General features: G+C 43.0%; 1 gene segment (V, D, J or C); it reads right to left on the bottom strand.

Annotated features, from left to right (window-relative positions):
• Nucleotides 1–3146: 3146 nt before the first annotated feature.
• Nucleotides 3147–23383, bottom strand: LOC144480647 (Ig heavy chain C region, membrane-bound form-like). The segment is given in 8 exon segments: nucleotides 3147–3629; nucleotides 3766–3893; nucleotides 7595–7924; nucleotides 8426–8734; nucleotides 9648–9959; nucleotides 10919–11218; nucleotides 21943–22033; nucleotides 23139–23383. Coding segments are annotated over 7 exon segments (1431 nt in total).
• Nucleotides 23384–23676: the final 293 nt, after the last annotated feature.

The following is a 23676-nucleotide window of genomic DNA, read 5'->3' as shown; positions in this document are numbered from 1 at the left end:
GGTTGATAAGTTTGCAGATGACACCAAGATTGGAGGCATAGTGGACAGTGAAGATGGTTATCAAGGATTGCAACAGGATCATAGTCAATTGGGCCAGTGGACTGATGAATGGAAGATGGAGTTTTATTCAGATGAATGCAAGGTGATCCATTTTGGTCGATCGAACCAGGACAGGGCTTAATCATTTAATGGGAGGATGTTGCGGAGAGTTACAGAACAAAGAGATCATAGCTAATTGAAAGTGGAGTCACAGGTGGACAGAGTGGTGAAGAAGGCATTCAGCATGCTTGGTTTCATTGTTCAGAACATTGAATACAGGAGTTGGGACGTCTTGTTCAAGTTGCACAAGACATTGGTAAGGCCACAGTTGGAAGACTGTGTACTGTTCTTGTCAACTTATTATAGAAAGGATATTATTAAACGAGAAAGAGTGCAGAAAATATTTACTAGGATGCTACTAGGACTTGATGGTTTGAGTTATAAGTAGAGACTGGATATGCAGGGACATTTTTCCCTGGATGGTATCAGACTTAGGGGTGAACTTATGGAGATCTATAAAATAATGAGGGGCATAGTCAGTTTGATGGTCAACATCTTTTCCAGAAGGTCGGGGAGTCTACAACGAGAGTGGGTAAGTTTAAGGTGACAGAGGAGAGCTACAAGAGGGTACAGAAGGGCAATTCTTTCACACAGAGGATGGTGAATGCATGGGACAAGCTGCCAGAGGTAGTTGGAGAGGCGGATACAATTTTGTCTTCTAAAAAGATTTTGGACAGCTACATGTATAAAATGAGTATGGAGGGATATGGGCCAAACATGGGCATTTGGGAACAGCTTAGTGGTTAATAAAAGGGCGACATGGACAAGTTGGGTCAAAGGGTCTGTTTCCATGCTGTAACCTCTATGACTCTATGACGGTGGAGTATACAGGGGGAAGTAAGTGCGATGGATGGTGTGATAGTTATCTTTTTAAAAACATTTAGATAGTTACATGGGTACGATGGATATGGGCCAAATGCGGGCAATTGGGATTAGTTTAAGGGCTTCAAAAAAAAGGGATGGCATGCCAATTTGGGCCGAAGGGCCTGTTTCCATGCTGTAAACCTTTATGACTATATGACTCTACAGACACTAGCTTCAAGAAGGTGTCAAACAACAAGTCCTGACAGATAGATGGGTGACTGCCAGGTCAGGCAGGCATGTAATGCAGGAGTCTCCTGTGGCGATTCCCCTCTCAAAGAGGTATACCGTTTTGGATACTGTTGCGGGGAGTGGTGGGGAGGGGGTGTTGAAATAGCCACTCAGGGGAAAATACCAGCAGCAACCAGGCCTGTGGCACCACGACTGGTTCTGCTGTAGAGCAAGTTCGAGCTAAATCGAAGTCGGAGGCGGGACCGGCCGCCATATTATCATTCTAATTTCTATGGAACATTCTTTCCTCTGTCATTCCCCAAAGCTGTAAATCTCCATCCCACACACTCTCCCTCCATTCTCACTCTGCTGTATCTAATATTCACCCTCCCAATTCTCCTGAAGGTGCTGATTGAGGCTGATTGACAGATCCATGCTCACTGCTTCCTGTCCTGGATACAGAGGACCTGGAAATCTCCATGCAGGCTGCCAGACAGATAAATGTCTACATTACTGGAGTAAAAATGTGTGAAATATACAGACCGAATTCACTTCATTCCCTTCACTTGCTGCAAGTCCCCAATTTCCCCCAGAATGAGAAAAGAAATGGAAAGGGGGAAACATTGATTTCCTCCCAGATGTTGCCCTCTTTTTAGGTCAAACCAAATAAACAAACTCAGATTAAATCAGGACAAAGTAAAAGGGGAGCTCCCCAAAAGGAGGGGGAACAGCCCGAACAGAAATCAAAGTACAAAGGAAACTTAAAAACATCAAATTAAAATGTGATTGTCAGGGTCAATAACGCACCCCAACCCCTGCGATGCCCAACGGGCGCGGAAGGCGTCAACCACGCCCGTGGACACCGCATGCTCCCTCTCCAGGGACACCTGGCCGCGAACGTAGCCGCGGTAGAGGGCAAGACAGTCAGGATGGATGGCCCCCTTGATCGCCCGCTGCCTGGACCGGTAAATGGCGTGTTTCGCCAGGCCGAGGAGCACGTTCAAGACGAGGTCGCCATCCCGACCCTCCCCTCTCCGCAGCGGGTGTCCATAGATCAGGAGCGTGGGACTGAAGTGCAAACAAAACATCAATAAAAGGTTCTTTAGCAAAACAAAAAGGGCGTTGCAGCTTAAGACACAAAACATAGACATGGTCCACGGACTCCACCAGGCCACAGAAAGGGCATGCTTTGGAGCCCGTGAACCAGTGATTCCTACGGTTGTGCGGCACTGCTGCATGCATCACCCTCCACCCCAGGTCCCCGACGTAATTGGGGGAGATCCCTCCATAGAGGGACCTCCAGCGGGGACCTCGGCCCCCCGGCGGCAACAAGGCCCGCCAAGGTGTATCCGGGCGACAGGCGAGGATGCGGTCGTGGAAGGTGTGCAGCAGCAGCCCGCACAGGAAACGCCTCCGCGCGGTAGAAAAAGGCACGGAGGGCATTTCCGCTTTCCGAAATTTGTAATCTATTATGTGCTTATGTGAAATGCACCTCAGTCTCTTGGTTTCACCTCATGGTTTGCACCTCTGCTCTGTATGTGTTCTCTATCTAGCTTGTGGCATGTCTGCCTTGTAAGTATTTCATCGGACGAAATATAGAGAGATTCACACTGTTAACCCACGCTGCAGCGACACTGATAGCTTTTTTAAGGGGCAGTGTAAAGGAAACTATCTTCTGCCACACACTGTCCTGCATCGGCCTTTGCTTTTTAGAATTACCTGAAACTCGGTCAGTGGCAGACCAGTTTATGAGTGAAATCACCGAGGTTCTTCTCATTCTTCACTCGCTCTGTCTCTGGATTTTATCATAAAAAGGCAGAGATGAAGGTGTCTTTATACGGATTGGCCACTTGGTGGCGCAGTGACTCTTTCACTGAACGGCCTTGAGTTCAAACACATCCCGCACAGGACTGGGGGAACCTATGTCTGGGAAAGAGGGGAAACCGTATAATATGGAATATGAGGCGGAGTTGATGCGCTTTGGAAAACGGAATTAAGCCAAGCCAGAGATGGTTAAATTTTCATTCAATATTTATTTTAAAAATTCAGAGAATATTTTACAGCGACATTATTTTTTAAAGTTAGAAAAGTGAATTTAACGATCGAGCTTCACATTGAGAACACAACACATGCACAGGGAATCCGTCAATATTTGTACATCTGTTACATACACCAGAAAGAGAAAACAGGACCTTAATAGAAAGAGGAATTAACAAATATGGATAAGGAATGAGAAAAGTTTCTTATTTATACATGATATTTAAACTATGGGGAAACTGTTAACCACAATTACATTATAACAAAAAATGCCTCGTACTTTTCACTCTGAAAACGGAAATACCGTCTACGATTGTCTCAGTTACAGATTCAGAATGATAAACGGAGAGAATTTGACTGATAGAGTCACCAAGAGCAGATATTGTATTTGTGTCATACGGAGATCATAATAATCAGCTGAGGGAAATCTGCAGCATCCAAAATTCAAGCCATCACTTGATCTGTAAAAGAAAGATACAATAATGAAGCAGTTGTTTATGATGCGGGATATTAAAGTTAGAGTTTTTAATGGAACATTGAGAGATTTTTCAAGTCCATTCTGTCAGTTTGATATGTGAGTGCATTCAATCATCTCACCTTCACCAGAGTGACCGCAGTGCTGTAGAAAATGCTCAGGAAGAACAGGACAATGAATGTGGAAGCCGTTGTCCAGATGTTACTGTTATCATCCTCATTGTCTTCAATCCAGATGCGGTCGGTGGAGTCTAGGGGACGGAGACCAGGATATGAAATTAGATTACTTTATTTATCCAGGTAATCTTATTGTTATTTTTCTTCTCCCCGTTCTCCTTTTTAAACTGTTCATTTATTCTTGAACTTAATTTTCAATGTATATCTACTCTTAAGCTCAGGACAGTCAGTAACCGACCTCCGTAACTATTTTCACACCTGATCTTTATTGACATTCCTTGGACAGTCCATGTCAGAAAGCACTGAAGGTGTTTTCTTGAAAATCAGTTGATTTTTTAACAATTCGGAACTATCCCTTATTGAAGAGTATTATCACTGATATCGAGGAACGTTCACTGATCAATGATTGTTTTCACAGATGGTTACTGATCTGTAAACTGTGAATGTTGTTGTTTAAGAGTTGGGATGTAATTTCCGATCTGTGCTTCTTTATGGTGGAAATATTTAGTAGACCGTGAGCTTAATTCAGTTTCTCAGCGTGTTTATATGTTCATTGTACATTGGGATAATAAATCTGTGGATATCTCCATTAAAAAGTCACGTTTAAATTGTACTTTCATCATTTGCCTACCGTTTGTATTGAAGATTTTGCATTTGTGTGCGTATGCATGAGCATCTCGTGCTCTGCATTAATCTTTGGCTCTGAGTTAATATGTGATTATGAGTGTTAATGTGCGCGTACATTTGCCAGTGATTGTTGATTTGTGTAGTTGTGTGTCTGCATCTGTGCGCATATTTTATTCTTTTGTCATTGTGTATATATGACTCTATTATTGTGTGAAGTCTATGAATATATATTAATGCCATTCTTAATGCGTGCACATGTGTTTATGCCTATTGCTCTGTGTTAATTTCTGTCACTCTAGTAATGTTTGTTTCCCTTTCTGTGGAGTTGCCGGCGTTGGACTGGGGTCGGCACAGTAAGTAGTCTCACAACACCAGGTTAAAGTCCAACAGGTTTATTTGGTTGCACGAGCTTTCGGAGCGTTGCCCCATCATCAGGTGACTACTTACTGTTTCCCTTTCTGTGTGCGTCTGTTTCTCCATGTGTCTGTGTGCACGCCTGTTAACATGTCAGTGTATGTATACACGTGTTGACATTCTTTATAACGGTGCGTTGATGTATATTTGTGTTTCGATGTGTAGTAATGTGTGCTATGGTGTTCTGTTCTATGAGCATGTTAATGTTTGCGTCAACATGTTTGTGTGTAAATGTTTTGCTGTCTGTTCTTCTATATGCAGTCTGGTGATTTGTTTATATGTATTTCCATATATGTTTGTGAATGTGTATAACATTGTGTGTCTTTATATCTATATTCCTATCAGCGTGAACGTGTGCTAATATATGTATTTATTTGAGTCTAAGTATGTGCTTGTGTATTTATGTGGGTCTGCATGCGTGTGTATCTGTCTGTATTGTGTCTATGCATGTATGTGTTTGTGTTTGGGTCTGTACCTACTCACGTATGTGTATGTGTATGTACTTGTGTGTTTCATGTGTACATGTGTGCGTTTGTACATATTTGATTATGTGTGTGTATGTTGTTGTTTTAGTGTCTGTTTGTACAAGAGCGCGTGTCTATGTGTTCGTATGTGAGTTTAGAAGGATGAGGGGTGATCTTATAGAGACATATAAGATAATGAAGGGGCTGGATAGGGTCGAGGTGGCGAGATTCATTCCACTTAGAAGGGAAACCAGAACTAGAGGGCACAGCCTCAAAATAAGGGGGGGCCGGTTCAGAACAGAGTTGAGGGGGAACTTCTTCTCTCAGAGGGTAGTGAATCTCTGGAATTCTCTGCCCATTGAAGTGGTGGAGGCTTCCTCGTTGAATATGCTTAAATCACGGGTAGATAGTTTTCTGATCGATAAGGGAATTAGGGGATATGGGGAGCAGGCGGGTAAGTGGAACTGATTCGCTTCAGATCAGCCATGATCTTGTTGAATGGCGGGGCAAGCTCGAAGGGCCAGATGGCCTACTCCTGCTCCTATTTCTTATGTTCTTATGTGTGTGTGTGTGTGTGTGCGTGTGTATGTGTGTGTGTGTGTGAGAGAGAAAGAGAGAGAGAGAATGGGTGTGTCCCTATGTATATTTGTGTACGGATGTGTTTGTGTCTGGGTGTATTTTTGTGTGGGTGTATTTGTGTAAGTGTGTATTTTTGTTTGTGCATGTTTTGCCCATGAGTGCATTTGTGTGTGCATTCTTGTTTCTCTGCATGTGTGTTCGTCTGTGCAAGTATTGAGTGTACCTATGGTGTGTGAAAGTGTATCTGTTGTGTATTTGTGTGTTTCTGTGTCTGTATTTGAATGTGCCTGTCCCTATTTCTGTATATGTATGTGTGTGGGGGTATATGCATGCGTTTGTGTGTGTATATTTACATGTGTCTTTCTGTATTTGTGTGCATATGTGTGAGTATGTGTATTTGTGTGTGTAGTTGTGCATTTGTGTCGATGTGTGTGTGTGTATGTGTGTGAGTGTGAGTGTGTGTGTGTGCGCTTATGTGTGTATTTATAATTGTGACAGTTTTGTGGAGTATTGTCAGTGTGTGTATTTTTTAGCTGTTGCTCCAAGTTTCACCGCAATCATTAACTGAAAATGATCCAAACAATACGAATAATGGAGCATATTTTCAATGTTTTGCTGTATGAATGTAGTTTATGTGAGTGGCACGGGGATATCAGGAGAACGAATGAAATCATTCATTGATGCATCTCAGAAACATCAGGGACAGAACAGTAAAAACCGGGGAGGATTCAACCATTTGTTTCAATTTGCATTATGGGAAATCAATGCCAGGACATGATTAACAGGAACAAGAGTGCAGAAACATTTTAAAATTATGTTGCATAAGTATATATGCATCACATTGATTAGGATAATGATACTTCAAACTCTGCAGCAAATAAGCCAGAAGCTAATTTGTACTGTTGGCAACTGGGTTCTTCTAGTAGAGAGCTGGTCCCTTCCAAACACGTTACTTGCGAAGAGGGAGGAGAGTGAGCTCATAATTTCCCTCTCTCTACCCGGTGAAGCAATGTGCCTGATGGTTCTAACCACTGACGAGGTGGAGGTGAGTGGATTAAATAATGACATTCCTCCTCTTTTCATTGAGGAAGTGGTGGTACATGGGTTAGCTACTGCTCCTCCCCTCTCTTTGTTGGGTGAGTAGGAATCCGGTATGTTCACAATTTCACTCTCCCCTCTCTCTGATGGGGGGGATTGTTGCTCCATGTTTGTGTGTGACCCTCACTTCAGTTCCCAGTGGGTGTGGTGCAGCAGCTTAAAGCTGACATCAATGGTAAAGGCATGGACAATGAGAGAAGCAGGAACACCGAGATCTAAATTGTGTTTGTTTGTCAGAAATGTTGAAATTGTCAGATTTCTCCTCAGTGGGAGGAAAGTCGGTGAAGATATTTTGCAGAATCCTGTAATGAATGTGCTCTACTCTGTCTCTAACCCAGGGTGTATCTGAGCTGGGTGCACTGGTTCAACAAGGCTTGGGCCCGAGACGTGAAAATACCTGACTCAAACCAAAGATACATAGTGGAAGTAAAATTGAAAACCAATCAATTAAGCAATTGGGTATTTCATTTATCGTTGGAGGAAAAAGATTTTATTCTTTTTATTGAAGTTTTTAATGTAACCGAGTGATTCTCATTGACATGAATTAACGGTGTCCATCAGTGCAAGGGAAATGTTCACAAAACTGGGTTTACCGCTGGATTTGTCAACTGTTCTGTTGATGATCTTCAAGGGGATGGCTTCATGTCCCACCACACAGGAGTAAGAAGCGCCGCTGGACCATTCCTCTGCTGCAATGGATAACAGGCTGTACATGAAGAAGGAGCTATTCCCGCTCTCCGCGACCACCTCGGTGTTCTTATAGTTCCCAGGATTCACCGGCTTGTCGTTGACGGTCCACTTGACGAAGATCTCTCGAGGGGAGAAACGTCTCACTAAGCAGCTGAGGGAGACGAATCTCTGAGCGGAGACTTCTTCTGCCGAGGGCAAGAGGACAGAGACGAACGGTTCCCGCGGATTTGGATCTGCAGAAAATGTACAATAAATGTCAATAAACTGGAGAATTCTGGAGACAATGAAACTGCTGGCTAGATATAAGAAAAATGTGCTTCATTTCGATTTTAAATGTTTCCATTTTTGACTTCCAGTTTGGAGCAGAGGTGAACACAATTATTTTCTCAAATAACTCAGGGGGCTGGACTGGGAAGTTTCAGAAATTTTACAGCACAGAATCAGGCTATTCGGCCCAACTGATCGGCTTTATTTTTGGTTTTCTGGTTTTTATGCTCCACATCAGGCTCCTCCCTCGTTATTCGATCTCAACCCAATAACATCGCCTTCAGTTCACTTTTCATTCATCAACACATCAAATTTCCCCGTAAAAATATCTACAACCCCCAGTTTTTAGTTAGTAGAGTTTCCACTCAGGGGACACCATTAATGCACTGAATACTGAATATTGACCAGTACACTGACACTGGAAATAGACACAGTGACACATTTATTGCTTCAATCTCTCAGCTCACCTGTTTCCTTGTGGATGGATTTTCTTAAAGGAGTCGGCAGATCCTGATGGCTCACCACGCAGTCAAACACAGCCGCACTCAGCCAGGCTTGTGTCGAGATGTTTAAGTTGCTGACCACGCTGTCAGGATTCGCTCCTGGCTTTTCGGCAATCTCTGATTTCAAATACTTCCTGTCTCGGATCCAGGACACATTGACTCCATAAGGAGCATGAGAAATGATGCAGGTTAAGGTCACGGTCGCCTCCAGTAAGACCTGTTCTATTGGTGGTGGCTGTATCGTCACTGTGGTATCAGGGCACTGGGGAGGATCTGTGAATGAAAAATGAAAATCAACCCTAGTTCCCTCTTCAGAAGCAGGACAGCAGTCTTCAGCCTGAAGGAGACGAAGTTGCCTTCGATATATCAACCTCTATCACCTTTCAACCTCTATGGAGGATGGAAAACCAGCCTGCTCTGTGAAATTATTCTCTTTTTGTTCAAGTATTTTAGCAGCGGTATCATTCTCATGAATCAACATTGCAGTATTCCCCAACAAATATACCATTCCTGAACTCAGGAACCAAGTACTGGCAGTTAGTTTATAAGTAGGGTGGATGCACTTCCCAATATTTTACCCCTATGCTGTGACCTGTGAAACAGTCCGACACCGACTGTCTCTCCAAATCTTTCCAGCTATCTCAGGAAAAAGCTGACATCAAGACCACCTCGCTTACTGTGTTACTTCAAAATGGAAGGGAACACTATTTCAAGGGGAGGCAGTGGCATGGTGGTGTTGCCAATGGTCTTGTAACCCAGGGCACGACTCTGGGGACACAGATTCGAATCTCACCACTGCAGATGGTGAAATTTGAATTTAGTAAAAATCTATGATTAAAAGTCAAATGATCATCATGAAGCCGTTGTTGTAAAAACCCACCTGGTTCACGAATGCCGTTTAGAAAAGTAAATCTGTTGTCTTTATCTGGCCTGGCATGCATGTGACTCCAGATCCACAGTAACGTGGTTGACACTTAAGTGGCCTCCGGGATGGGCCACAAATGCACATCTCATGAAGGAATAACAAAAATTGATGTTGTGATGAAGTTCTGAATGGGGCACTGTCCCAATGCAGCAAACTACATGACAATAACTTAGAAGTTGTTCTATGCTTTGTATTAACTTTAATAGATCCCTAATTTCGATTAACAGCGGAATAATTTTTTTCTCGGTTTGAGTCTCTTACCCAGAGATCCGCTGATGTTCTGACTCTGAGTGAATCCTTGATGAGTGACCTGGCAGGTGTAGACCGCTTTGCTGAACCATTCCTGAGCGGAGACTGTCAACCGACTGCTGGCCGAGAAGTTCCCATTCACTTCACAGGCGGGAGAGGTGACAATTCCTGAATTCATGGGTTGTCCATTCTTCAGCCACTCCACCGTCATTGACTTTGGCTGGAAATCAATGATTGAACAGACGATGGTTGCAAATTTTCTGCTGGTGATTTCTTCACTGGAACTCACGGTGAGGATAACGGTTGGGGTGATAACGATTGGGCCTTCAACAAACAAATGTTCAGATGTTACTTGAAGATTCAATTGACATCAATTAAAATTAGTTCTTTTATTTTAGCACGATAGCTGCCGATTTGAGAATTATATCCATGGTTTGGTTGAATTGGCAGAGAAATTCAACCGTCAAAAGTGCCACACAATGCATTTGGGAAGGGAAAACAAAGCAAGGAAATAAACTGGAATGTTAAGAGGGATTGAGGAAATGCAAGACCTTAGAGTGCACGTCCACAGGTCCTTGTAGATGGTAGGGCAGCTGGAAAAGTTGATCAAGAAAGCATATCAGATTAGTTTCTCTATTATGTGAGATATTGAATGCAAAAACAGTGATGCAATGATGGAGCTGTATAAAACCTAGTTAGGCCACGTTTGGAGTTTGCTGTACAGTTCTGGTCACCACGTTGCAGGAATAACGTAATGACTCTGGCGAGAGATGAGGTTTACAAGAATGTTGCCAGGGACTGAAAATTCCCGCCATGAGGCGAGATTGGATAGGCAGGGTTTGTTCTCTTTAGGAAAAGAGGAGGCTGAGGCGTGACATAATTGTGGTTCACAAAAAAATAAGGGACGTAGGCAAAAATAATTCATTCCCCAAGTGGAGGGCTCAATTACCAGGGAGCATGGTCATTTAAAAGGTATCTGGGTCTGCATCTCAAGTGCTTTAACCTGCAATGCTACGGAGCAAGGGCTGGAAAATAGACTTAACTTGTCTGGCTAGTTTATTTGTTCTCCCCTTTGGCCAGCACAGACATGATGGGCTAAATGACCTCATTCTGCACAGTATCATTTCTGTTGTTCTTTGATTCTGAGCAACTTTTCAGTCAGGAGGCACTTACCTGGATTTTGCATAATTCAATTTTTCAGAATGCTACAGATCAGTTATAACTAAGGCCTTATACAGTTCAATCGGTGCGTTCCTGTCTTGCCCAAGTTCCACAACACTTACATTGCATTCCAATGCTCTTGACTGAGCCGCTGTGTCGAACCTCACAGTCGATTTTGCTGCACTTTCCCTTTGACTGGGTGATGGTTAACTGGCTGCTCAGGGTATAGGTTCCCTTCGTGTTTCTCACTGATGGGTAAGTCTTAAATCCAGTGGTGATCAGCTGTCCATTTTTCTTCCAGGTGAGACTGGTGATTTCTGGGGAGTAGTCCATCGCCAGACAGCCATAGGTGACGGAGCCGCCGGTGTTGTGTTGCTGACAGGAGGAGATCAGGCTGTAGAGAGTGGGCGGAGACGGTGTCGCTGGGAAAGAATAGTCGATTAAACAAGTTAGACTCTTATCTGCGTTTATTAATTTGTCAAACATATTTATACAAGTAAGTTTCTATATTAGGTATAGCTCTTGGGGCTAAAGGGATGAATGGATATGGGTAGTAGACGGGGTCAGGATATTGATGAGCTGTGATTAAAGTGAATGGTAGAGCAGGGTCAAAGGGCCGAATGGCCTACTCCTGCTTCTATTTTCTATGTTTCTACATCACGATTTGTCTCGAATTATGAACTTAACTTAATATTTCCCGATTAAGACCTACATACACCTTTCAGATTCTGTTACTCCTATCATTTGAGAATCGCCATCTTTGTAGAAACTCACATCACTGTCTCGACCTCTATCAGGTTGGAAAGACAAAAACATTTTGATGTCATTGTAATGACATACCATTCATTAGATTAACAGAGAAGTGTAAAGAGTTTCTCCATTACTTCAGGCACGAGCTATTTCTCAAACAACAGCACTTTGTGATGAAGAACTTGTCTCTTCATTCATATCAGCCACTCACCTGATGAAAGAGCTCCAAAAGCTCACGATTCCAAATAAGCCTGTTGTACTTTAACCTGGTGTTGTGAGACTCCTTACTGTGCCCACCCCAACCTAGCGTCGGCATATCCACATTGTAGTTTTGGCTATTGCCTGTGTTCAAACTAACTGATGTCCCTTCCTCTCTCCAACTCACTGCCTCTCACTCCACAAAACGAAGATTGGTGACTTTGCTTCAAAACTACCTTCGGAATGAATACTTACTGAATGACCAGGAAACTCTCAATGTGATTACAAATTCAAATAATTGCAACATTGTCTAATTGAAGGGTCAGACATTAATAGCAAGAGTTGGCCATTCGGGCCCTGAAGTCTCCTCCATTATTCACTGAGATTACAGATGATCTGGTTGTGGTGCTAGGTCTATTTTGCACATCCTCACTCCGCCCGTCGATCACCCACTCTCTGCCCATTTTCCCCGACTCTCTGCGCTTTCCCCTGGCTCTCTGCTATTCCCTCTAGCTCTTTTCCCCTTTCACCCGGCTCTCCGCACTTCCACCTGGCTCTCTACACTTCCCTCCAGCTCTGTCCCCTCTCCCCCGGCTCCCTGCCCTTTCCCTCAGCTCCCTACCCTTTCCCCCGGCTCTTTGCCCGGTGTCCCTGCTCCCTATCCACTTTCCCCTTTCCCCTGGCTCTCTGCCCTTTCCCCCTGACTCTCTGCCTTTCCCCTTGACTCTCTGCCCTTTCCTCTGGGCTCTCTTGTCCTTTTCCTCGGCTCTCTGTCCTTTCCCCGGCCTCCCTGCCCTTTATCCTGGCTCTCTCCTCTTTCCCTGGTCTCTCTGTCCTTTCTCCTGGTTCTCTGCCCTTTCACCTGGCTCCCTGCCCTTTCTATTAGCTCTCTGCCCTTTCTTCTGGCTCTCTGCGCTTTCTCCTGACTCTCTGCCCTTTCCCGGCTCTCAGCCCTGTTGCCCGGCTGTGGGCCCATTCCCCAGGCTCTCTGCCCTTCCCCCCCGGCTCTCTGCCCTTTACCACGCCTCCTGTTCTCCACGGCTCTTTGCCATTGTCCTTGGCCCTGAGCCCCCAGGGATTCCCCCCAGCTCTCCACATTCGCAGGGCAGCTCCCACATTTGAACACCAAACTAACTGCCGCTTGAGATCTTTCTTCTCTCTCGTTGCAGACCTCCACACACAGGTTTAGCGAGTGTGAGTGAGAGAATGTGAGTGCGTGAGGGTGAGCGATTGAAGGAGTGAGAGTGGATGAGTGATGGTGTGTGAGTGACGGAAGGTGGGTAAGTGAGGGTGAGTGAGTGAAGTTCTTTCAGTGAGGATGAGTGATTGAGGGTGAGTGAGTGAGTGTGGGTGAGAGAGCGTGACTAAATGAGGGTGTGTGAGAGAGGGTGGGTGAGTGAAGGTGGCTGAATGTGTGAGTGAAGGTGGGTGAGTGAGTGTCGGTAAGAGAGAATGAATGAGGGTGAGTGAGTGAGGATGCGTGAAGGTTAGTGAAGGTGGGTGAGTGAGAGCGAGTGAATGAGGGTGAGGAGTGAATGTGACTTAGTAAGTGAGGGTGAGAGAATGAGTGAGTCAGGGTGTGTTATTGAGGGTGGTGTGTGAGAGTGTGTGAGGGAGAATGAATGCGGATGGGTGGATGAGTGAAGGTGAGTGAGTAAAGGTGTTTGACTGAGGATGAGTGATTGAGGATCTGTGAGTTAGGGTGGGTGAACGTGAGTGATGGTGAATATGTGAGGGTGTGTGAGTGAATGTAGGTGCGTGAGTCTCAGTGAGTTTGAATGGGTCAGGTGGCGTACGTGAGAGGGAGAGGGTAATTGAGCTTGAGTGTGTGGGGGTGCGTCTGGGTGAGTGAGGGTGGGTAAGTGGGGAGAGTGAGTGAGGGTGAGTGAGAGTGATTGAGACTGGATGAGTGAGGGAGGGTAAGTGCGGTGAGTGAGTGAGAGTGATTGAGACTGGATGAGTGAAGGTGGGTAAGTGGGGTGAATGAGGGTGAGTGAGAGTGAGTGAGACTGGATAAGTGAGGGTGGATAAGTGGACTGAGTGAGTGAGAGTGAGTGAGACTGGGTGAGTGAGGATGGGTTAGTGGGATGAGTGAACGAAGGTGACTATGAGTGTTGGTGAGTGACTGAGGCTCTGAGTGAGTGACTGAGGGTTAGTGAGTGAGGTTGAGTGAGTGATAGCGTGTGAGTGTGGGTGACTGAGTGACAGTGAGTGAATGAGGGTGTGTGAGGGCGAGTGAGTGTGAGTGAGTGAGTGCTGGTGAGTGAATGAGGGTGTGAATGTGAGTGAATGAGGGTGAGTGAGTGAGGATTGGTGAGAGTGAGAGAGCGAATGTGTGTGAGTGATTTTGAGTGAGTGAGGGTGTGAGGGTGAGTGACTCAGGGTGAATGAGGATCAGTGAGTTTCTGAGGTTGAGTGCGTGAAATTGAGTGTGTGAAGTTGAGTGTGTGAGGTTGAGTGTGTGAAATTGAGTGTGTGAGGGTGGATGAGTGAGCAAGGGTGAGTGAGTTGGGATGAGTGAGTTGGGATGAGTGAGTTGGGATTTGTGAGTGGGGATGAATGAGTGAGAGTGTGTCAGCGAGGGAAGGTGGGTAAGTGAGGGTGAGTGAGTCAAGTTCTTTGAGTGAGGATGAGAGATTGAGCGTGAGTGAGGAAGTGTGGGTGAGGGTGAGAGAGTCAGTGGGCCACCTCCACCTCTTCCTCTCCATCGATCTTTTCCCGATTCTCCACATTGATCAGCTTTCAGTAACAGGGATGTGTAAATCACCGGGCAGCTGCTTTAATGTCGGTGTCTTTCTTTAAGAAACACGTACCAGTGAACAAATAGTCAGACTGAGGGAGCTGTAGGGAAGCTGACAGCAAAACTAGGATGGGTCGCACAGGAATCAACCAGTATTGGGAGCCAGGCGGCCTTGGTCTCAGCCAATTCCCTTCTTATTTTTTGGGTGTTTTTGTCCGGTGTAGCACATGGAAATTCCTACTTCTGACCCCATGTTGGATGGAATGTCACTGTTGAAGCAGTAGAAGATTGTTAGTCCCAGAACACTCCCCTGCCGAAATCCTGCAGTGAAATCTGAACCTAGATGTTTGACCTCCAACCACCAATACCGTGTTGCTTTGTGCTAAGTATGACTCCAAACAGAGAAGAATTTCCCGCCGATTCTTATTGACTAGTTTTACTCGGGCCCCTTGATCCCACCCTCATTCAAATGCCACCGGGGTCGTGGGGGGGGGGGGGGGGGGTGGGGGGGGGGTCGGGACGGGGGGGGCGGTGGCGGTGACACAGTGATTAGCGCTGCTGCCTCAGAGTTGGATTCCCGACTTGGGTCACTGTCTGTGTGGAGTTTGCAAGTTCCCCCCGTGTCTGTTTGGGTTTCCTTCGGGTGCTCCTGTTTCCTCCCACAGTCCAAAGATGTGTGGGTTCGGTGGATTGGCCGTGCTAAATTGCCCCTTAGTGTCAGGGGGACTAGTTAGGGTAGATACATGTGGTTATGGGGATAGGGCTTTGGTGGGATTGCTATTGGTGCAGACTCGATGGGCTGAATGGCCTCCTTCTGCACTGTAGCATCCTATGATTCTACTCTATGGTGTCAAGGACAGACACTCTGACGTATGTGAGATCGAAAGTGTGTGTGAGAGAGAGAGAGAGAGAGAGAGTGTGTGTGTGTGTGTCTGTGGTGTGTGTGACAGAGAGAGCGATAGGGAGAGAGAGAGAGATAGAGGGAGAGAGAGATAGAGAGAGAGAGAGAGAGAGAGAACGTGTGTGTGAGGATGCCTGTGTATGATAGAATGCGTTTGCACGTGGGTGAGACAGTGGGCTGTGCGTGCAAGAGGAGAGAGTGTACGTGAGAGAAAGGATGTGTGAGATAATGTGTGTGTGTGAGACAGAATGTGTGTTTGAAGAGTTATTCTTTGTGTGTGACAGTGTGTCTCTTCTTGAAAATGTATGTGTGTGGAGGGGCGGGGAGAGTGTGTGTGGGGAGTCTGTGTGAAAGAGTACTTCTGTGTGTGAGTGTGTGTATGTTGATGTGAAAGGGAGTGTGTCTATTTGAGATACACGATGTCTGTGAAAGAGAGTGTGTGTGCTTGAGGGAGGGTGTGTGTGTGGGAGAGTGTTGTGTTCATGTGAAAGACAGTGTGTGTGAGAGGGAGTGCCTATTGGAAAGCAAAATAATATGTTCATCAGTGTGTGAAACTGTGCATGGGATGGCGTGTGAGTGCGAAAGATGTGTACAATGTGTGTGGGAGATAGAAGCAATGTGGGGTGTTTGAGTGTATGTGTGTGTGTGTGTGTGTGTGTGTGGAGGGGCGGGGAGAGTGTGTGTGAGCGAGAAAAAGTGTGAAACTTAGACAGAATGGATGCGTGAGTGTGTGTGAGTGAAATAACTGTTGAGAGAACATGTGTCTGTGATAGGTGGAGTGTTTAAAGAGAGATACATTGTACATACATGTGTTTTCGTATGTAAGAGAAGGAGGGACTGTGTGAGAGATTGTGTGCGTGTGAAAAAGAGGGTGTTTGTGAGAGACAGTGTTTGAGAGCAAGATTGTGCGTGTGTGAGACAATGTGTAAGGGAGTGAGCGTGTGAAAGAGAGAGAAATATGTGCCTGTGTGAGAGAATACATGTGCAAGTGTCCGTATGAGAGAGAGAGCATGGGAATGTGTGTGAGACGAAGTGAGAGTGTACGGAAGAGGGAATGTGAGAGGCATAGTGCATGTGTGTGTGAGAGAGCGAATGTGTGCGCGAGACTGTGCTTATGTGAGAGACTGTGTCTGTGTGTAAGAGTGTGTGTTAGAGTGTGTGCATGTTCTATGTTTGTGAGAGAGTGATTGTGAGAGAGCCAGTGTGTGAGAGCAAGAATGCAGAGGTGTGAGATAGTGTGCGCAAGAGAAATAGAAATATGTGCGTGTGTGTGTGTGTGAGAGAGGAAGAGATGCGTGTGCAAGAGGAATTGTGAGAGAGCGTGTGGAGAAATGTGAGACAGCTTGAGCGTGTGTGACAGAGAGTGGAAGAGAGAGAGTCCATGTGAGAGTGCGTGCGCGAGAGTGTGAGACTGTGCTTATGTGAGAGTGTGTGTCTATGTGTAAGAGAGAATGGGTGGGTGTGTGGGGATGTGAGCGCTTTTGTGTATGGGGATGTGAGAGATTGATGGAGAGAGCGAGACGATGTATGTATTTGTATTGAGAGAGTGGATGTGTAACGTGAGAGAGAGAATGTGTATGGGTGTGTAAGAGAGACCGTATGAGAGAGAAAGTAAGTGTGAGTATGTATGTTTGTGTGTGTGCATGTGTGAGAGAATATGAGAGTATTTATGTGTGTGAGAGTGTGTGATGTGTATAAGTCTCTATTTGGCTGATTCAGTCTGGAAAACACACTCACTCCACACATACTCACCCATTCACACAGTAAGTGGGAGTGACAAGTGAGCACAATACGGAGCGCGGGCCAAGGGTTGGAAAAACATTTAAATCTTTCGCGATCAGTCGCAATTGAATAATTCACCCTACTCAATGAGGGAAACCTGTAAAAACTCAAGAAATTTGACACAATCCAGGGCAAAGCCACCCACAAGATTATCCGCCCCCTCATTCACCCTATTCTCTCTCTCCATCACTAACAAGCAGTGACAGCAGTGTGTGTTATATACAAGATGCACTGCAGCAACTCACCAAGGCTCCATAGTAAACACTGTCCAAACCCGTTGCCTTTATATCCTAACAGGATAAGGGCAGCAGCCACATATGAAGACTACCACCTGCAAGCTCCCCTCCAAGACACACACCATCCTGACTTGAAACAATACCTCAGTTCCTTCTGGGTCAAAATCCTGGAACTTCCACCTAACAGCACGGCGGATGCCTGCAGCATATGGATTGCAGTTATTCAAGGATGCTTCATATCAACACTTTCTCAAGGAACAATTATTGATGATTAAAACTTCTGGCCGAGCAAATGACTCTAAAATGGGTTTAGAAGATTAAAAATAAGATGCAAATGAATTTGACCCTTCAACTGTCATACCAAACAGGTCATGGACTGCTTTACTACGGAGCACAATCTCACTTTGCATTTGCTCATCGAACATTCCCAAGGCCGGTACATCACTGGTTAAAAATCATCCAAATCTCCCTCTACAATCTGACGTTTCTGCTCTCTCTGATGGTCACAATATGCTTTAGGGATCTCATTTCTGAGACGCCGAGACAAACATCAAGTCAAACTGTCACATTTCTCACAGATACAAGTTTATTGAAGAAATAAATCAAATTTCACTCCCTGAAATACAGCAGAAGGAACCAGAAGTTTTACAACCAGTCAGGCAGATTCCTGGTCCCAAAACAGTGACCACGCGCGCAGAAACAGAACAGACACAAACGGTGCAACAATCGATTTCCCAGCAGGTAGGTATGATCAATCTGTCAATTTAATTCAAACTGTTTGATTCTAATTGATCAATGATCAATTTACAACAGAAAATCAATAACCTCTTTTAAATAAAACTGATATTAATTTCAAAACTCCTGTCGATTTTTAATTATGTCTCTCTGCCTGTCTCACTTCTCGAAAACTATGTAAAAATGTAATTTCGCTGAAAATTAGGAATCAAAAATAACAGATTCAGGACAGTTCAATGTCCCCGACAGAGATACAGTGACACAGTAAGGATTAAATAAACCAAGAAACATTTACATTGAAAATCATTACCTGATTCGATCTAATTTCTTAATTAAATGTAATCAACAAAATATTCGAGGTAAAACACCTTATCGAGCTAAGCATAGCTGATAAAAGAAAGGTTTTGTTTCTGAATTCATTTTCGATACAATTAAACATTCTCTGAAACGGATGATACTTTGCACGCCCGTGCATTATTCAAGGTATTTTGTTTTGAATTAATTAGCACCAATATTATATTTTGTTTTGTTAATTGCCGGTTACTTTTCCTGTTAGCTGATTTGTACTCCCTAATAAAATCAGTTTTCAATCATTCAAAACTTTCCCTGCCTCGAACATTGTGAAGTCATTAGGTTCCAATTAAATATTAAACGATAAACTTCAAATTACTGAATGGAAAGATTCAGACATCTGTAATTCATTTGCTTCAATCGAATAACATTGTCATGTTTTTTCATTTCCACTTTTACTCCAAATGCCTTATTATAACCTGCAAACGTGTTAAGAATGCATGTTTCTGACTTTGTATATACTGTAACGGCCTGGCAGTTTGAGGTCAATGAAGCTGCTTCCGAGATTTAATAATTTGGACCATCCATATAATTTAATTACTGAACATATTGTTTAAATTAAGAAGTTCTGAATTAAACAATGAAAAACACAATGAGGACAATTGATTCAAATCCTCTGCAACACTGAAACATGATGCACAAAATAAGTCGAGACTTTCTCTTCAGTATAATATTTAATACTAATTAAACACAATGCTCAAATAGAATCAATTCTTCCATTCTGTCATTTATTCATCCAATAATTCTATTCTATGTTCAGCAGTAATGGGAGACAGGATGTTATTATTAAATGCAGCGCAAATATTACTCATATAAAAATATGATAATATTATAAAAAATTAATTAATTGAATTTCAAGTCTTAAATTGTAAATCTCGAGCCAGTTTCTGTTGACACCTTACGACAATTCAAACACCATTATATGAACAATTGTTTAGTGTTAGCGAATTCCACCTGTCAGAAAACTGTGTTCACTCTGTCAAATTTATTTAAACTGTGAGATTCTAATTGATCAATTTTCCAACTACAACAACAAAAATCAATAACTTCTTTTAAATTAAACTGATATTCATTTCAAAATTCCCTTCGAATTTTAACTATTTCTCCCTGTCTATCTCAAATCTCGAAAACTAGGCAAAAAATATTTTTTTTTCTGAAAATGTGCACATCAGATATAACCGATCCAGGGTAGTGTAATGTCCCTAACAGAGATACAGTGACGCAGTAAGAATTGTAATTCATGATTTACTTTAATCTGCAAGCATCAGTTAACATGAATAAAATGCTCAAATATATATTTGTTTTATTTTTTCCGATACCAGTTTGTTTTATCCTGACAAGGATGTTTAAACGCAGTTTGTTTTTTTCATTTAGCGGGAAAAAGTGTAACCGCTCAGGATCACCGAGTTGAAACAATACAGAAACAATTGAGAAACACCAAACCATTTCACAAATTTTGAGATGAGATTAGTGATTAATTATCTCTGCATCCAACTACAAATTACTTGGAAGGAATGCTGCGCCTGCACAGAAACAATGTAATAATCGGGCACAAAAATTGCCAAATAGCGTTTTATTGCCAATTATTCACCAAAACTCATATTTAAGTGAATGCGAACTTCATCGGGGATATAACAATTAATGCAAAGTATCTTGTTGAACCGAGCGCTGCTGTGGAAACAGCATGTTATCAGTGAAATAGTTTCTGGAATTATCACAAAATATTTCCAGCCGAGAAACTTTTTTGGTCATGTTAATTGTATGCAAAGCACAGCAGAACTATTAAAGCCGATTAATGCGAAATGATATGAATAGAAAATAATCTTTTGTGAATATGTAGTTATGTTACCGATTAATAACAGTTTGATTTATATTAATTTTACTATCAAACTTGTTAATGAGAAGTTTGTTTTTGCAGCAACTACTTAGTGTCCGATTGAACGTTGTAAGACATGATTTATTTTAATTTCTAAGAGTTAGTTAAAATTTATAAAAATGCTGTAATACCTTTATTTTATTTCTTTCACAACCTGCTTATTTTCTCCCTACAAGGATTTTCAAACTCATAGATTATTTGCATTTAACCAGAAAACGTGTAACCGCTCAGTGCCACCGAGTTTAAACAATGCAGAAACACCAAAACATTTCACACATTTTAAACATTCTTAGTGACCTAACAACAGAACCTCCTCAACAGAAACACACCAAAACACATCAATGAGGGAATGAATCCGTTTCACGGGGACGCAACTCAATTATCCATTCAACAAAATCAAAAATATGATTGCAAGGAAATCTCAATATTCAATCCGGTAAACCAGCTCGTCACCAAATATATGAATGATTGAACTAAACAGAAATTTGGAATAAGAGCAATAGCATTGCGAGGAGGTGGAATATGTCCAACAAATTAATATTGAAATTTTACCACATTCTATTCATATTGGGTCATATTTCAAACAGATTTCAAACATATTTAAATATTGGGTGGGTAAAAGCTGCAGCCGTCAGATGCCACCGAGGTTAAACATGGCATGTATCCCAAATTGTGAATGCAGTGGCAAACTATGTTTTGGACGAGTGGCATAAACCGTGGTTTGGTTTAACCTGCACTTATCAGCTCCGATTTAAAAAAAATACAAATACAATAAAGCCTGCCTGATTTCTGTCTGCAGGCACACGTCAAGTAGTTTAAAACCCGCAGACTGTTTGTATTCAATCACAAAATGTGTAACAGCTCAGTGTCACCGAGTGTAAACAATGCAGAATCTCCGAACCATTTCACAAATTTTACTTATTCAAAGTCACCCAGACAGACAACCTCCTCACCAGAAACACGCAGCACTGAGGGACTGAACCCCGGTTCATGCAGAAGCAGCTCAATTCTACAAACAGTTGCAACAGAATCAAATTTCACATTGGCAGAAAATCTCAATTTAAAATCCAGCCAACCTGACCATCACCAAAGCAACTAATGATTAAAATGAGCACAACAATGACATAACAAAACCAGATTGTGATTAAGCGGAACATGTTCGCAACATTAAAGCAGAAACTTTAACACATTTTGTTAATATTGGGTTAGATTTTAAACTATTGTGCAGTAGATGGTGCAACTCGCAGCCACTAGATGTCACCGAGATTAAACATTGAAGAAACGCCGAACTGTTTAACAAAAGGAAGGCATTTATAGTAACCCAGCCACACAATGTCCTCAGCAGATAAACACCAAATCACAACAAGAGACTGAATCACTCAGTATCATCTTTTGTCAATTAACAGTAGAATTCTATAACCCCCATTTTAAGCAGGATCACATGAAACATTGAAAAGATTTTCAGCACAGAATCCACCAAACCACATTACATTGAACGAATGAATTAATAAAATCGAGAAAAAGTATAAAACAAAAACTCAAATAAAACACTGACTATTTAAAGGCATGGTTCTTACCTGCAGTCACCGTCACCATGGTCCCTTGTCCCCAGTAGCCCATGGCGTCACAGTGTCACATTCTCTAGGCTGGGTCATACAATAACCATCTCTGCACAAAATAGACAGAAATCCATCAGTATTTTAAAAATTCACAAGCCAGAGGGAAAGCAAATCACTGCATTTTCATGAAATTATTATTGTACTGGTGGATACCGTTCGCTCTACATAAATAACCTGAATGTTTTATATTTCATAGAGGATCACATGATCAAGTTATTGAAAACACCAACTGATAATTAAATAGTTATCATAAATTTTCCATATTAATTCTCGCTATTTGTGTAGTGCTGGGACATAAATAATACAGCACTGTAAATAATGCTGGATTGGAAAACAGAGCACTGCCCCAGTCTCGGTCAATTAGTGCTGAGGGGTTTGTGTATTGACAGTAACTGCTGTGCCACCCAGTTATCACAGTGAGACACAGCATGACAAATACTGTGCCCGACTGCTAACTGTTTAATTTCACTGCTGTCTCAAAAATCTGATTCTGCCTCATCCACGAGCGAGTGACTGAGATATTTCAGCTTGTCCTGGTCATTGTATTTATAAAGGGGATCGGAATGCTTTTAAACTCTCTGTGTAGATTTAGCGGATCGGTAAATATAGATTTTATGGGAAGATTTTTATACCTTTTCACAAACTAATATTACTTCCACACATTATTTCACTGAAGCCGCGTTTACTTTGAAAATCCTGCCGTGATACTGATTACCAATTTGAGCAATCTCTTTCCATGAGGTTTTTGTATGAGGATGTCGCTGTGCTCAGCACTGTGACCCCCCACTGCTGTATCACAGTGACAGACACTCGCACAAAAACTGCACTCACTCTCTGTTCAGTACTGCCGCTCAATATGTACTTCAAATAGACCATTATTTCGATGTAATTTACAATTTATGCAGCAGTTTACAAAACACAATCTAGAAACACCTCCTCCAAGTCTCAGAAATAATAAAGCGAGAGTTATATCCAGGTGTGTAATTGCAGAAACTGTTAACACTAAATATAAACAGAGTGAAAAGCTCAGCCCGTTATGTCTGTGTGTTTTCTTGGTTTAATGTTTAATTTTCACTAAGTTAGGTTTGTCAGAAGCAGTTTGTGTTTTGGTTCTGGTCACTGTCGTTAATACTACATTTAAAACAAGCACTGACCTTCAGGTTATGATGGAAGTTGTTGAATTCCCTCTCGAGCTGTTCTTGTCCGGGTCCAACCCTGGTTCCTCTCGCTGTGGTCTCTTGCACAGTAATAGATGGCGGTGTCTTCGGTCTTCAGCCTCGTCATTTCCAAAGAGAAGATGTTGCGTGAAGTGTCTTTGGACGCAGTAAATCGATCCTTAATTGCTGGGGCGTAGCCGTTGCTAGATGAAGAGTAGTAGTAAAGCAACCACTCCAGCCCCTGCCCGGGAACCTGTCGGATCCAGTACATGGAGTAGCTGCCAAGATCGAAGCCGCTGGTTTTACAGGTCAGTGTCAGGGAGCCTCCGGGACGCCCGGTCTCTGCCTCTGGCTGAGTCAACACAACCTCCGACTGGACACCTGTAAAAATAGATCAAAGGATTAATTTTGGTGACATGATTGCTGACTCTGGAACATTCCAGAGACAGACTAACATTTTGATACAGTGACAATGAGGAATTGGACAATAAAAAATACTACTCACCGGATAAGATACTCAACAACAAACTGAGAG

The sequence above is a fragment of the Mustelus asterias genome, chromosome 30 (assembly GCF_964213995.1).
Source record: "Mustelus asterias chromosome 30, sMusAst1.hap1.1, whole genome shotgun sequence".
In the NCBI taxonomy this organism is placed as follows: Eukaryota; Metazoa; Chordata; class Chondrichthyes; order Carcharhiniformes; family Triakidae; genus Mustelus; species Mustelus asterias.
This window is presented reverse-complemented; position numbering and strand designations above follow the sequence as displayed.